The sequence below is a fragment of the Xyrauchen texanus genome, chromosome 8 (assembly GCF_025860055.1).
Source record: "Xyrauchen texanus isolate HMW12.3.18 chromosome 8, RBS_HiC_50CHRs, whole genome shotgun sequence".
In the NCBI taxonomy this organism is placed as follows: Eukaryota; Metazoa; Chordata; class Actinopteri; order Cypriniformes; family Catostomidae; genus Xyrauchen; species Xyrauchen texanus.
In genome coordinates, this window is record NC_068283.1 from 32,990,163 (window position 1) to 33,003,733 (window position 13,571).

Sequence of the window (13,571 nt, forward strand, 5' to 3'; positions counted from 1 at the left end):
AGCACTAATGATTCTTCCGTACGAATAGAGACTAATTAAAGGTTCATATTCACTGTTGACTTTGTTGGCAAATTTTATCATTGTTTGTCGTAGTATTTATTTGTATAAAGCAACAAATACCGTCATAATTAGTTTACAGAATTATAATCTATTCAGACAGGCACACATTTACAAAATATAAATAATAATAGCAAATAATGCATATTCCAATAATCATTTGCAAGAAGTTTAAAAATTAAAATGTGTAATTGAAAAGTTTTTATTTTTTTACGTACGGTTTTAAATGATATTATTTAGCAATAGCGCAATGATTTTTTTTTTTATTGGAAAATTATGCGAACACATAATACAAGAATAATTTAGCGCAATGATTTAGGTTTGACGAACTGTGTTGACTGGCGTGTGTGAGGAGGGGAGTCACATGACTTTAGAGCGGAAGTCCTGCGTCACACCAATATGGCGTCGTGCTGAGACTGTAGATCAGCAACAAAACAGAAAAGTCGGTCAGCTACACGGTACGGTTCGAGGCTCTCCGCTGTAATTTGAAGATGTTCACACCGGAGGTAAGGTAAAGATAACACCTGAAACGTCTAGACCAGTCAAGAAGTCCCCAACACCGCCTTGTGATCAACTTTGAGGACGCGACTGTCTACGCTGTGCATTTTCCAGGTAAACAACAACAACAACAACAACAACAACAACAACAACAACAGCAGCATGTGTTTTGCTTCCCAATGTAGTGAAAGCCCTAAGTGTGGTTTAAAGTGACATCTCAATGTCCTCTTCCCGTAATGACTACATGTAGAATGATTAATCCAGAGAGGCACACCTTTTTACGTGTGTTTTTGAAGAATCTGTTAACCTATTTACATTTCTAGATACACTAGTGTTGGTCAACACCAGTCATCAGATGTCAGCAGAAACCAGTTCAGCTGACATGCTTATCTGAGTCAAAGATACAGATTACTTTGACAGGATGTCAATCACTGTTTTCACGTGGCATTGTGGCGAGATTCATTTTCATCATGAGTCTGAGGCCCATGGCTACTTCCCTCTTAGTAGTGTCTGTTTTATATGCTAGTAGGACACACTCCTGATTAATTGGATTATAAGTATACTTTATGCATTCTGTCCCATTGGAGTCTGTTTTACAAAATGCATCAAACAAAATAACATAAAATGGCCTGTCTCACTCTCTTAAAAGATACTTTATTATATTTTAATGTGATCAGTAGTATTTGTACTTTACACTAGCTGCTTGTATTTAATCAGTAAATAGACTGACAGTGGCGGACTTTGCTCTTTTTTTCTTCTTCTGGCCCTTAGCGTTAAACACAGTACTGTCCAAACTGGCATCTGTCAATCTTTTTCCACTTTTAAGGCATTTATCAGATGCTCTTTATCCAGAGTGAGAAGTACTGATGCATTGCATATGAAATCGCTGTGATCAACTACAGATGGCAAGAATGCAATTTGAACGCTATCTAACAGGAAAGTGTCTCCTGTACATGTGCAAACAAGTGCTTATTGTACAATAAATCTAATTTAGATACAATAAACCTAATGCAAATAGTCAAGCCTATGCAGGATTTTAATCCTTTATGTATTAGTTTTGAGTGTATTATGTGCATCTGTATATTTGCAATCTACTTCACTAACCCTTTGCTGAACTTTTGCTACCATTGGTTAATAGATTTGTACTCTGCATTGGCAATTTCCTCATCATCATCTTCCTCCTATAGCAGTGATGTCACGAACAGATGCTTCTTCAGACACCACACCCTTTTTCTCAGATGATAATGAGGGGGAGGATCCTGTTGACATCAAGGTGGGGCCATCTCATCCTGAGGAAGAAGAATCTGCTAGTGGAGTGTCTAATAGAAGAGCTATTTTGACAGTGATTGTCCTCTGCTACATCAACCTGCTAAACTATATGGACAGATTCACTGTGGCAGGTAACTAGTTCTAATCGATGTCAGTGCTGGTAGACAATGCAGGTTCCCTTTCTCTCCGGATCACTGCTGCGAGTTGCAAGAGGTTGCAGTGATATTTTGTTTAATGAATAGGAAAGCATACCTGTGGCATGTTACAAAAGGCACAAGGCAAAGACACACCTGTTCTGCCAATGTATGTCCTAATAAGAGTGCTCTATAAACATGATATCAATTATAGTAGTCTGACTTCCAGTCAAATTCTTCTTGTTGTAATTGTTTACACAGTTATGTCACATAGTAAATTCTTAGAATAACTGAACTGTAACTGAATAACAGGTTAAACATGATTCAGCTTTGATGTGCTGTTGTTTGTTGAGGTTTGTTAACGTACAGTGCCCTCCATAAGTATTTGGACAGTGAGACACTTTCCATAATTTTGGCTCTGTACAGCACCACGATGGATTTGAAATGAATGGATCAGTATGTGATTGAAGTGAAGACTGTCAGCTTTAATTTGAAGGGATTTCATCAAAATTGTGTCAACAGTTTAGGAATTACTGCATTTTTATACACAAAACCCCATTTTCAGGGGCTCAAAATTACAGTATATTCATAAATTATTCAGACCCATTTATTCACATTTTATGTTTCAGCCTTATGCTAAAATGCTTTAAAATATATTTCTACACTCCATACCCCATAATGACAAAGCAAAAACCAAGTTTTTGATAACTGCAAATTTATTAAAAAGAAAAAACTGCAATAACACATTGACATAAGTATTCAGACCCTTTGCTCTGAGAGGTGACCAAGAACCTGATGGTCACTCTGGTTGAGATAGGAGAAACTTGCAGAAGAACAACCATCACTGCAACACTCCACCGATCTGGAATTTATTGCAGAATGGCCAGACCGAAGCCTCTTCTCAGTGCAAGACACATGAACGCCTGCTAGGAATTTGCAAAAAAAAGCACCTAAAAGACTCTCAGACTGTGAGAAACAAGATTCTCTGATCTGATGAAACAAAGATTGAACTGTTTGGCCTCAATTTCAAGGGTCATGTTTGGAGGAAACTCATCACCTGCACAATACCATCCCAACTTTTAAGCATGGTGGTGGCATCATCATGCTGTGGTGGTGTTTTTTAGCGGCAGGGACTGGGAGAATGGTCAGGGTTGAAGGAAAGCTGAAAGCAGCAAATACAGAGATATCCTTAATGAAAACCTGGTTAACAGAGCTCAGTACCTCAGACTGGGCCGAAGGTTCACCTTCCAACAGGACAATGACCCTAAGCACAAAGCCAAGACGGCTTAAGAGTGGCTTAGGGACAACTCTGTGAATGTCCTTGAATAACCCAGCAGAGCCCGGACTTGAACCAATCGAACATCTCTGGAGAGACCTGAAAATGTCTGCCCACCGATGGTCCCCATCCAACCTGACAGCTTGAGAGGATCTGTAAAGCAGAATGGCAGAAAATCCCCAAATACAGGTGTGCAAACCTGTCACATCATACCCAAAATACTTGAGGCTGTTATTGCTGCCAAAGGTGCTTCAACTAAGTACTGCTAGCTTGATGCTGAGGTCCCCTGTTACAGCAAGTGCTGTGAGTTATGTTACCCTTTATGGATCTGTGCCTACTGCCATTGTCCTCTGTTTATCCGACCATTGTCTAATGGGGCTTTTCCACTGCTCTACTCTGCTCGATTTTTGGGGGTTTTCCACTGTGGATAGTACCTGGTACTTTTTTTTTTTTTTTATAAAATTGTTTTTTTAGTACCACCTCGGTCAAGGTTCCAAGTGAGCCGAGTCGATACTAAATGTGACGTCAAAACCCTGCAGCTCACTGACTGGTCAGAGAGAATGGTCACTACCAGCTTCACTGGATTTGCAACATGGGTAGTCAACCTACTAGTTTTAAAGTTAGTAACCGCAATAACAGTATAATCTGTTCACGTGACTTTCGAATTGTAAAAAGAAATGGCTATGTGCAAAATCATGCCGTGGTCAATAAACGAGGGGCAGACGTTCCTCTCGTTAGTGACAAACGGCATGAAATTAAAGTCTTTCAGGAAGTGTCTCAGCTGTTAGCTGCACACGGCTACCACCAGACCTACCAACAGTGTAGGGAATGGTTAATAAAACTTAAGTGACTACAGAACCATCAAGGACCACAAAAGTCAGAGTGGTTCAAACAGAAGGAAGTGGTTCGACAAAATGGACACTGTCAAAAGACCGGCGAGCAATGGGAGGGAGAGTGCCCTGGCCAAGGCGATGGATGTTAAGTTTTGTTACGTTAACTCTATACTCTGCTTGAAAGCTTCACTTTATTTAGTTGACCTGCTACTGGAAAGCTTGCTTTTAAAACAACCAGGCCAATTTAACTGTTACACTTTTGCAGCATGCAACAACCGCTTTAAGCAGCACAATGAGCTAGTAGCTAACAGCTAGCGGTCGTGTTATTGTTTGTGGTGAGTAATGTTTGTGTAGCATTTAAGATTTCATGGCAGTAGAGGCGGCGCAACTATGACGATCAGCCTATAATCCCACCCACGTTGAAGCAGCACTAAAGTGCAGTGGAAAAGTGCCATAAGACATTAATTCTGAATTGAAAGCTAAACTTTCTGCTCCGATTTAGCCAAATGCTGCAAAACTAAGGACTGTGCTTCACTGTACTGATGGACAGTAACTAAAACGTACTGTAAAAGCAACCTAAGAACTTTTCAATGCAATGAAGTGGAATGTTCATCAATGGCTGAGTCACTCACCTGATCTCAACCCAATTGAACATGAATTTCACTTCTTGAAGACAACTGAAAGCAGAAAGACTCGTAAATGAGCAGCAACTTAAGAAAGCTACAGTAAAAGGCCCTGCAAAGCATCACTAGGGAGAGAACCCAGAATTTGGTCATGTCCATAGGTTCCAGACTTCAGACAGTCATTCAATGCAAAGGACTTTCAACAAAGTATTAAGGTAATTTTATATGATATGTTCGTTTTCCAATTACTTTTGAGCCCCTGAAAATAGGATGTCTGCATATAAAACGTGCTGTTATTCACAAACCTTCACCCAATTTGTATGTAAATCCATTTAAATGAAATCTGACAGTCTGCACTTTAATCCACCATCAGTCAAAATGTAATTGAGTCTCAGTGTCCTAATACTTATGGAGGGCGCAGTAGTTCTTGTATTGGCATAGAGTGCTTTGCTGGAAAGGAAACACCTTCCTTGTTCCTAATGAATGCTTGCCTTTATGAGTAGAAGTTGCTAGACTTCATAAACATCCTCTTTTATAGGTGTACTCCCAGACATTGAGCATTTCTTCAACATTAGTGATGGCAAATCAGGGCTTCTTCAGACAGGCAAGTGGATAATTTATGCAAAATGTGATTTATACCCATGTGAAATATTTTTTTTTCTTTTTTTTTTTGATTTTGAAGTTTTGCACCATTCCTTTTTTATATTCTCTTTCAATCCTTTTTTTATTCAGTCTTCATCTGCAGTTACATGTTTCTGGCTCCTCTGTTTGGTTACCTGGGCGACCGATATAACAGGAAGGTGATCATGTGTGTGGGTATTTCCTTCTGGTGTATAGTGACACTTTCCAGCTCCTACGTTGGTAAAGATGTAAGTCCTGCATGACAACATTCATGCGAATTTCTGTATTTGTGTTCAATGGAATCTTTTCAATGTTAAAATGCTTAACAAATATACTTGTTCAAATACTCCTAGCTTACATATTGGCCTGCTTGCAGTGACCACTGTGCACAAATATAAATGAGCCGTTTGTAGGTTTTCCTAAGTTCAAAATCTGTGGATCATTGACCCAACCAATGGCATGAATTTGGAGCGGGACATCCATGTTTCTCTGATCAGTGGCAGGGAGTGTTCAGGGAATTCCATTTTGAGACTGTGCAGAAATTGCACGCTTTATAAATAAAAACATTCTTCGAGTGAAATGGTTTTTAAAAATAAAGCTTTATAGATAAAGGCAACAGCTTTCAATTTTTGCCTCCGTATTGTTTCCTCCTTTTGGAGTGTGTGAGATTTGGAGAGTAAACTAATAGAATACATTCTTTCATTCTCTCTCAGTATTTTTGGGCATTGTTGTTGACGCGGGGGCTGGTGGGTGTCGGAGAGGCCAGCTACTCCACAATTGCTCCCACCATCATCGCTGATATGTTCATCAAGGAGAAGAGGACCAACATGCTGTCGATCTTTTACTTTGCCATTCCAGTGGGCAGGTGGGTACATGAACAAACTTTTTTTTTATATTGTAATTTGACTTATTTTCATAGGCAGACCATTTGTCCTATTTATACTAGACCGACAGATAACAGCCAAAGTGAGCTAGAAGCATTTATTTTTGTAATGGTTTGGTAAATGAGACTTCTTCTTGACTGTGTTTGGTTAGTGGACAGTTTGCTTTTATAATATTGTCGATTTAGATTCACATCTTTGACCATCTCACTGTATTCTCTTTGAAATCTGCTGTTTTTTTGTCCTCAGTGGTCTGGGTTATATAGTGGGCTCAAAGGTGGATGATGTGGCTGGAGACTGGCACTGGGCACTTCGGGTATGTCTGTAGTTTTAGATCTTTCTCTGATTATATTACATAATACATGCTGCTTGCTTTCACCACCAAATCTGGTCAAATGATGATAACCATACTCGATAATTGCTTTCTCTTTCTTAGGTGACCCCTGGTCTGGGGCTTCTGGCAGTAGTTCTCTTGGTGTTTGTGGTTCAGGAGCCGAAGCGTGGTGCAGTCGAAGCTCATCCAGAGCACATGCTGCAAAGAACCAGCTGGCTGGTGGACATGAAAGCACTCTGCAGGAAGTGAGTTGCTGAGAGCTCATGTTGCCTTTTAAAGCAGCATTTACAAGTCACAACCTTTGCCTTAGATTTCATGCAGGGAATTTTTCAATATCTGATAACGGACTGAGGGTTTCGTTCCGCATTTGCTCGTTGGTGATTTTTATCAGATATTCAATATCAATATATTGAAACCCTGAGAGAAATGGGATTTGACACACTCTATCCTCCTACATATTTTGTTGATTTACCATAATTCTGTGTAGAATGCAAGAAGGACGTCTCTTTCTTCGAGAAATTTGTCTTGTGATTAATTGCAGTGATTGGATGTTGTTTACTTGCCTGAACTAAATGTTCTTTTTCTATCTCTTACTACATTTTGTTTTTAGTCCTAGTTTTGTTCTGTCCACGTTTGGCTTCACGGCTGTGGCCTTTGTGACCGGATCTCTGGCTCTGTGGGCCCCCGCCTTTTTATTTAGAGCAGGCGTCTTCATTGGAGAAAAACAGCCATGCTTAAAGAACCCATGTGACACCTCTGACAGGTACAAACACACCTGTTCACAAAGACATTTGCACATACTTTTGAAATCTTTGTTTTTAAATGGTTGTAATGTTTTGATGCTGCAGTACTACAGAGTATTACGCTTATCTCTTATTTTAGCTTTGCTGATTATATTGTAATTATGTTTCTGTTAAATTGATAGTTCACCCAAAAATGAAAATTCTCTCATCGTCATGCCATCCCAGATGTGTATGACTTTCTTCTACAGAACATAAATTAAGATTTTAAGAACAATATTTCAGCTCCGTTTCAACAAGTGAATGGTAGCCAGAATTTTGAGCTCCAAAAAGCACAAAGGTAACATGCAAGTGATCCATATGAATCTAGTGGATGAATTAATGTCTTCTGGAGTGATCTAATTGATTTTGGGTGAGAGCAGACCAAAATGTACATCTTGCCATTGCAGATTCTAGGCACGATCATGATTTCAAGCTCGATTACACTTCCTTGTGCTTGACTCTGCGCAAAGAGCTAGATGGCGCAAGGAAGTGTAAACAAGCTTGAAACCATGATCGCCAAGGAGACTGCTGAAGTCAAGATTTAAAGTGAAAAGGAGTTTTTTCTCTTTTGGTCTGTTCTCTTAATTATTAAACCACCAAAGTCTTATGGAGTTATTTTATGCTGCCTTTATGTGCTTTTTTGGAACTTCAAAATTTTGGCCACCATTTACTTTTCATTGAATGGACCTACAGAGCTGAGATATTCTAAAATCTTAATTTGTGTCCAGCAGAAAAAAGAAAGTCGCACATCTGGGATGGCATGAGGGTGAGTAAATTATCAGAGAATATTCATTTTTGGGTTAACTGTCCCTTTGAGTACATCTAGGAGGCCTTCCAGACAGAACCGTGTTTGGGCAGCTCGGTTACTAGAACAGAATGCAGGTGTCTCAAGACGTGTTTCTTTTTAACTTGTCATCTTAAAAATGTGGCTTGAGATGCTAAAAAAAACAGCAAGAAGTGATGCAATAGCCAAAGACATCCGTCTATTGCATGTTTGCAGAGATAAACAATTATAAAATGATTTATCAGAACATGCTTTATGCCACCACCACTCTATTCTCTTCTCTCTTGCAGTCTGATTTTTGGTGGCATCACAGTTGTAAGTGGTATCCTGGGTGTAGCAGGTGGAGTGCAGGCCAGCAAGTTGCTGAGGACGAGAACCGCACGAGCTGATCCTCTGGTCTGTGCTGCAGGACTCCTCCTTGCTGCTCCCTTTCTCTATCTGTCCATTATGTTTGCTCAGGCTAGCACTGCAGCCACATACGTAAGTCACTCCCTTTATCTCTGGCTATTGGGTTGACCTATCCTGTTCCTCTGTATCTTTCTTAAGCTGTTTATTTTTTCTCAGGAAGTGTTTGCTCTTCTATATTGACCACAGTCTTGTTGCAGTGGTTGAATGTAGGGCAGTTTTATGCTAACCAGAAAAGGTGGTTTTTGCTCTGATTGTGTTTCTGTTCTCACCAGGTCTTTATCTTCTTTGGTGAAACATTCTTGTCCATGAATTGGGCGATTGTAGCAGACATCCTTCTAGTGAGTGTCCCTATCTCATATTTATTCCATTTCCACATACAGGCAAAACACAAAGCATACTTATTATTTCCACAAACATGGCACTTTTCATGAATATGCAGTACTTTGGTGTCCCATTTTTTTAAAAAGGAACAAGTCTGCTGTTTTTTTGTAGCAAGAACTAGAATATATTTTATAAATATATATATATTTTTGTAATAAGAAATAGAATACATTTTATATATATATATATATATATATATATATATATATATATATATATATATATATATATATATATTATTTTTTGTTTTTTTGTATTAAGAACTAGAATATATATTAGATATATTATTATCTAACTTAAGTGTATCCTGGCATGAAAAGGGTGAATTGCAAACTGCATTTTTGCACCCTTGAAGGGCACTGCAGGAAAAGGGACACCACTCAAAGGGTCGCCCCTAAAGAAATTAATCTTAAGATTGAGGGGTACAAATACACCGTATTGCCATGCTCCCTGAAGAGTACCCACTTCAAGGGCTCTGCTTTTCTAAGTGAGTTGGGCATAGGGTGATTACTTTCAATGGGAATTCACTCCAAATGTCTGTATCCCCTTAGAATTGAGATTTTGGCCTGTACCACATCCTGAGGGCTTAAACTTCTCAATTGTGTTCAACATTTAAAATTACACAACATATACAAATTTGGTGAATCAATTTTCAGTTAATTACCGTAAAAACTATTTTTAATTATGAACTTATTTTAATGACCACGTTTTTTTTCCGCTATGTCCCACATTTGCACATCTTGCAATAAATAGGTCAAGCTCAGCCATTCAACCCTGTTATTATACAGTATGTAAAAATTTATTCATTTTTATTATTTTTTTTATATATACATTTAGTCTTATTTAATTTGGATGTTTTTAGACATAAGGCTGAAAAACGCTTTTTCAACCTTTTTTATTTGTATTACCTTATTTGTTGAATGTGCATTTGGTCTGCATTTCTCTTCCATGGTTCCCTTATTTCTCTCCCTGTCTTCTCTCAGTATGTTGTGATCCCCACACGGCGCTCCACAGCAGAGGCCTTTCAGATTGTGCTCTCACACCTGCTGGGTGATGCCATTAGCCCCTATCTCATTGGAGTTGTATGTCTCTCTAATACATTAACAGAAACATTTCAAATGTATTTAATAAAAGACTTAAAATGGGCTTATCCTCTATTTCTTCCCCCTCTCCGGTGTTCAGGTTTCTGACTCCCTAAAGAAGTCAGACTCGTATATGTGGGAATTTCGCTCTCTTCAGATGTCACTCCTGCTGTGCTCGTTCGTGGCCGTGGGTGGTGGAGCTTTCTTCCTGGCTACGGCCCTCTTCATCGAGCAAGACCGAAATCTGGCTGAAAACTATGTGCCCTCTAGTGAGTGATCTCATTTTCCTTGACCACAATATTCTTTCAGTCCAAATGTTTTCAGTTCAGGAGATTTTGAAATTTTGCAACTTAATATTTGTGGAGAGCATTTTATGGCATGCTGTATGTTATTATAGCAAATAGTTTCAACTCATTCCTTTTTGTAAACAATAAAGATATATAGATATATATATAATTTTTACAGCAATGGAACAATAACCATGAAATCAGGAAAGAGGGCGTAAAAGCAGAAAAAACTAAGAATTTAAAGATGTTAAGTTGTCTATATCCTTTATTTTTATGGCACAATACATAAATAAAAAAATTATTAACTTTTGAATATTCCTTATTGTATTCCTTTATGGCTGCATTCAGAAGTATTGTAATTATGATCTGATGGAAATCTTTATTTATGTTTTCAGATGATGCACCAATCATTGTTCCAAAGAGGGGCAGATCCACTAAAGTATCAGTGTCAAGCGTTTTAATTTGAGACAACGGAAGGATTTGGCTGGTTCTCAGGACTGGGCACAATGGTCTGATTGGCTTAGGCAGACCGCACTAGAGCTGCCAACATCCAATTCTGGAGCGGTGTCAGATAATAATCACTGCTTGGACTATCTCCATAATAATGAGTTTTATAGTAATTTATTATGAATTGTTTTTATATCCTTAACATCAATATTGATTTGGGAACATGTCAAACTAACAGAAATTCAAGAAATATCTTTCCTGGAAGTTCTGCGGTCATTATTCACACTCCCTTTCCCCTGGAGGAGACCAATGGGAGGAGAGCAAGGCACGCAAAAAATGCATGTTGGAGAAATGAGAAGTTGAAAGTGGTTATATGTTGGAGTCAGAATTATTTACATTCGTTTGAGATGCATACAGCTGTGTTTTAGATTTCAAGCCATGTAAGCCACATTGCTGTCTGTTGGTTCAAAGTGAGACAGGTCAACTGAAACTGATAAAGATTATTTTTAATCGGACAAACCAAAGGCACAGTCCAGTTTTGGGGCCGATTTAAAATGCATTCAGAAATTTGACAATGAAACCGATTCAGACTAAACTTGAGCAATGATCTGTGAGTCCATGATCTGACTCAACAACCTTAGTTTTTCATCCTCCCTTATATCTTCCATACACTGAATCATCCACTAATGCTGCCATGATTCAAATATTAGATTCATTTTATAATGATAATTGTTGTAGTAATTTATTTATATATATTCTGTAGTTCTATATATATATATATATATATATATATATATATATATATATATATATATATATATATATATATATATACATATATACACACACACAACATTAAAACCACCTGCCTAATATTGTTTAGATCCCCCTCGTACCACCAAAACAGCGCCAACCCGCATCTCAGAATAACATTCTGATTATGATGTTCTTCTCACCACAATTATCCAAGTGGTTATCCAAGTTACTGTAGACTTGTCAGTTCGAACCAGTCTGGCCATTCTCTGTTGACCTCTCTCCTCAAGGCATTTCCGTCCACGGAACTGCCCCTTACCGAATGTTTTTGGCACCATTCAGAGAAAATTCTAGAGACTATTCTGTGAGAAAATCCCAGGAGATCAGCAGTTACAGAAATACTCAAACCAGCCCATTTGGCACCAACAATCATGCCACGGTCCAAATCACTGAGATGAACTTTTTCCCCATTCTGATGGTTGATATGAACATTAAGTGAAGCTCCTGACCTGTATATGGATTATTTTATGCACTACACTGCTGCCAAATGATTGGCTGATTAGATGATCCATGGATGATTGTTGGTGCCAGATGGGATTTTCATGCACAACAGTCTCTAAAATTTACTCAGAATGGTGTCAAAAACAAAACATCCAGTGAGGGACAGTTCTGCGTATTTAAATGCCTTGTTGAAGAGAGAGCTCAACCCAGAATGGCCAGACTGGTCTGAACTAACAAAGTCTACGATAACTCTGATAACCACTCTGTACAATTGTGGTGAGAAGAATATCATATCAGAATGCTATTCTGAGATGCAGGTTGGTGCTGGGGCACCTTGGTTTTAAGTGTTATCTTGCAATGGCCTGTCTCCTGACATGTTTTAAGAATATGCCCTTTTAACTGGCTTTTTAATTTAATGGAGGCAGTTTCTTGTGCATTCCCTGTCTTTTTTTTTTTTTTTTTTTAAAGGCAATATTTTGAAAGAATTTGCAAAACATTACTTGCTAATCTTGTTTTGCAATTTTTTTTTTTTTTTAATATTAAATTAATTTTATCTATTTTGTGTCTCTGTGCCTTTTTTTTTACTGTGAAAACATGCTTTATCCTTTATTTCTCCTTGCATGACTTTCATATACAGTGTATCCAAAGTCTTTTTGCTTAAATTGCTTTATATTTTGCTCTCTCTCTTGCATGGTTTGTTCAGTCTCTGCAGTGGCAAGAACAATGATCATAAGGTTTTCAGTTGCTGTGGTTTCCTGTTTGTAGGTGGGATATGATCATAAGGTTTTCAGTTGCTGTGGTTTCCTGTTTGTAGGTGAGATATAAAGATGCTGTTTGCTTGGTAAATTGCTGAGAAAATTAGTCTTGTGAAAGGATTTTGAAAACTTAAGCGCCTAAATCGAAACGTGCATTCTTCATACGGTGGAAAATTTGGTGGATGTTGTTGTGCTTATGTGAGAATACACTTGTACCTATACCATTCCCGTAATTTGTGTGTTTGTGTGGGCTACAAGAACACCACAAAATGCCATAAGAGTGGGTGGCAAGATTGAAAAATTATGACTCACCATCTGCCATCATAAAGGTCAGTTAACACTTGCACTTAAAACACTTAAAACAAACAACATTTAAAAAATTGGAATTCAAAATGTTATTGAACTCCCATTTCTAATTAATTTCTCTTGAAACTGCCTGGGAAACAACTGTATTGTTTGAAACTTCATCTAGTATTCGTCATTACTGAGGTAAATCATAATTAAGGTTTTGCTTATACCACTTTTGTTCATTATTGTTTTAAAATAGCCAATTATTGTTTGACATAGAATATTGGCCATAACTAAGCACAAGAAGTATAAACTTCTTTATATAAAGTTCTAATGTTGTCACATTCTCAGCCTAATGTAGGTCAGTCATGTGCATGCATAGGACTGTATGCTTATGGCTTTTGGACGACAAATAAAAAAATATATATTACAAAAAAAACGAGAAACTGAAAACCTGATGGTGAGAAAAGAGCAAAAAAAAAAAAAAAAACATAAGATGAAAGAGCAGATAAGAAGGGAGGTGAAATGGAGAGAGCAGCCACTTAGATTGAGGGAGAAAAATATGCGGTGTGGTGCA

The 13,571-nt window shown here is 38.0% G+C and overlaps 1 protein-coding gene across 2 annotated transcripts; it reads left to right on the forward strand.

Moving 5' to 3' along the window:
• Positions 1 to 450: 450 nt before the first annotated feature.
• Positions 451 to 11,502, forward strand: LOC127647638 (protein spinster homolog 1-like). Of its 2 annotated transcripts, none has more exons than XM_052132003.1 (13): positions 451 to 669; positions 1,743 to 1,955; positions 5,229 to 5,294; positions 5,423 to 5,559; positions 6,025 to 6,176; positions 6,442 to 6,508; positions 6,629 to 6,771; positions 7,137 to 7,289; positions 8,383 to 8,572; positions 8,773 to 8,838; positions 9,865 to 9,963; positions 10,064 to 10,232; positions 10,646 to 11,502. In XM_052132003.1, the coding sequence occupies exons 2-13, from the start codon at positions 1,748 to 1,750 to the stop codon at positions 10,714 to 10,716; spliced, it is 1,521 nt and encodes a 506-aa protein (XP_051987963.1). In that variant the 5' UTR covers positions 451 to 669; positions 1,743 to 1,747; the 3' UTR covers positions 10,717 to 11,502. The 2 variants fall into 2 exon arrangements, with proteins under 2 accessions (XP_051987963.1, XP_051987964.1); XM_052132004.1 differs by having other exon boundaries at positions 1,746 to 1,955.
• The last annotated feature ends 2,069 nt before the right edge of the window (positions 11,503 to 13,571 follow it).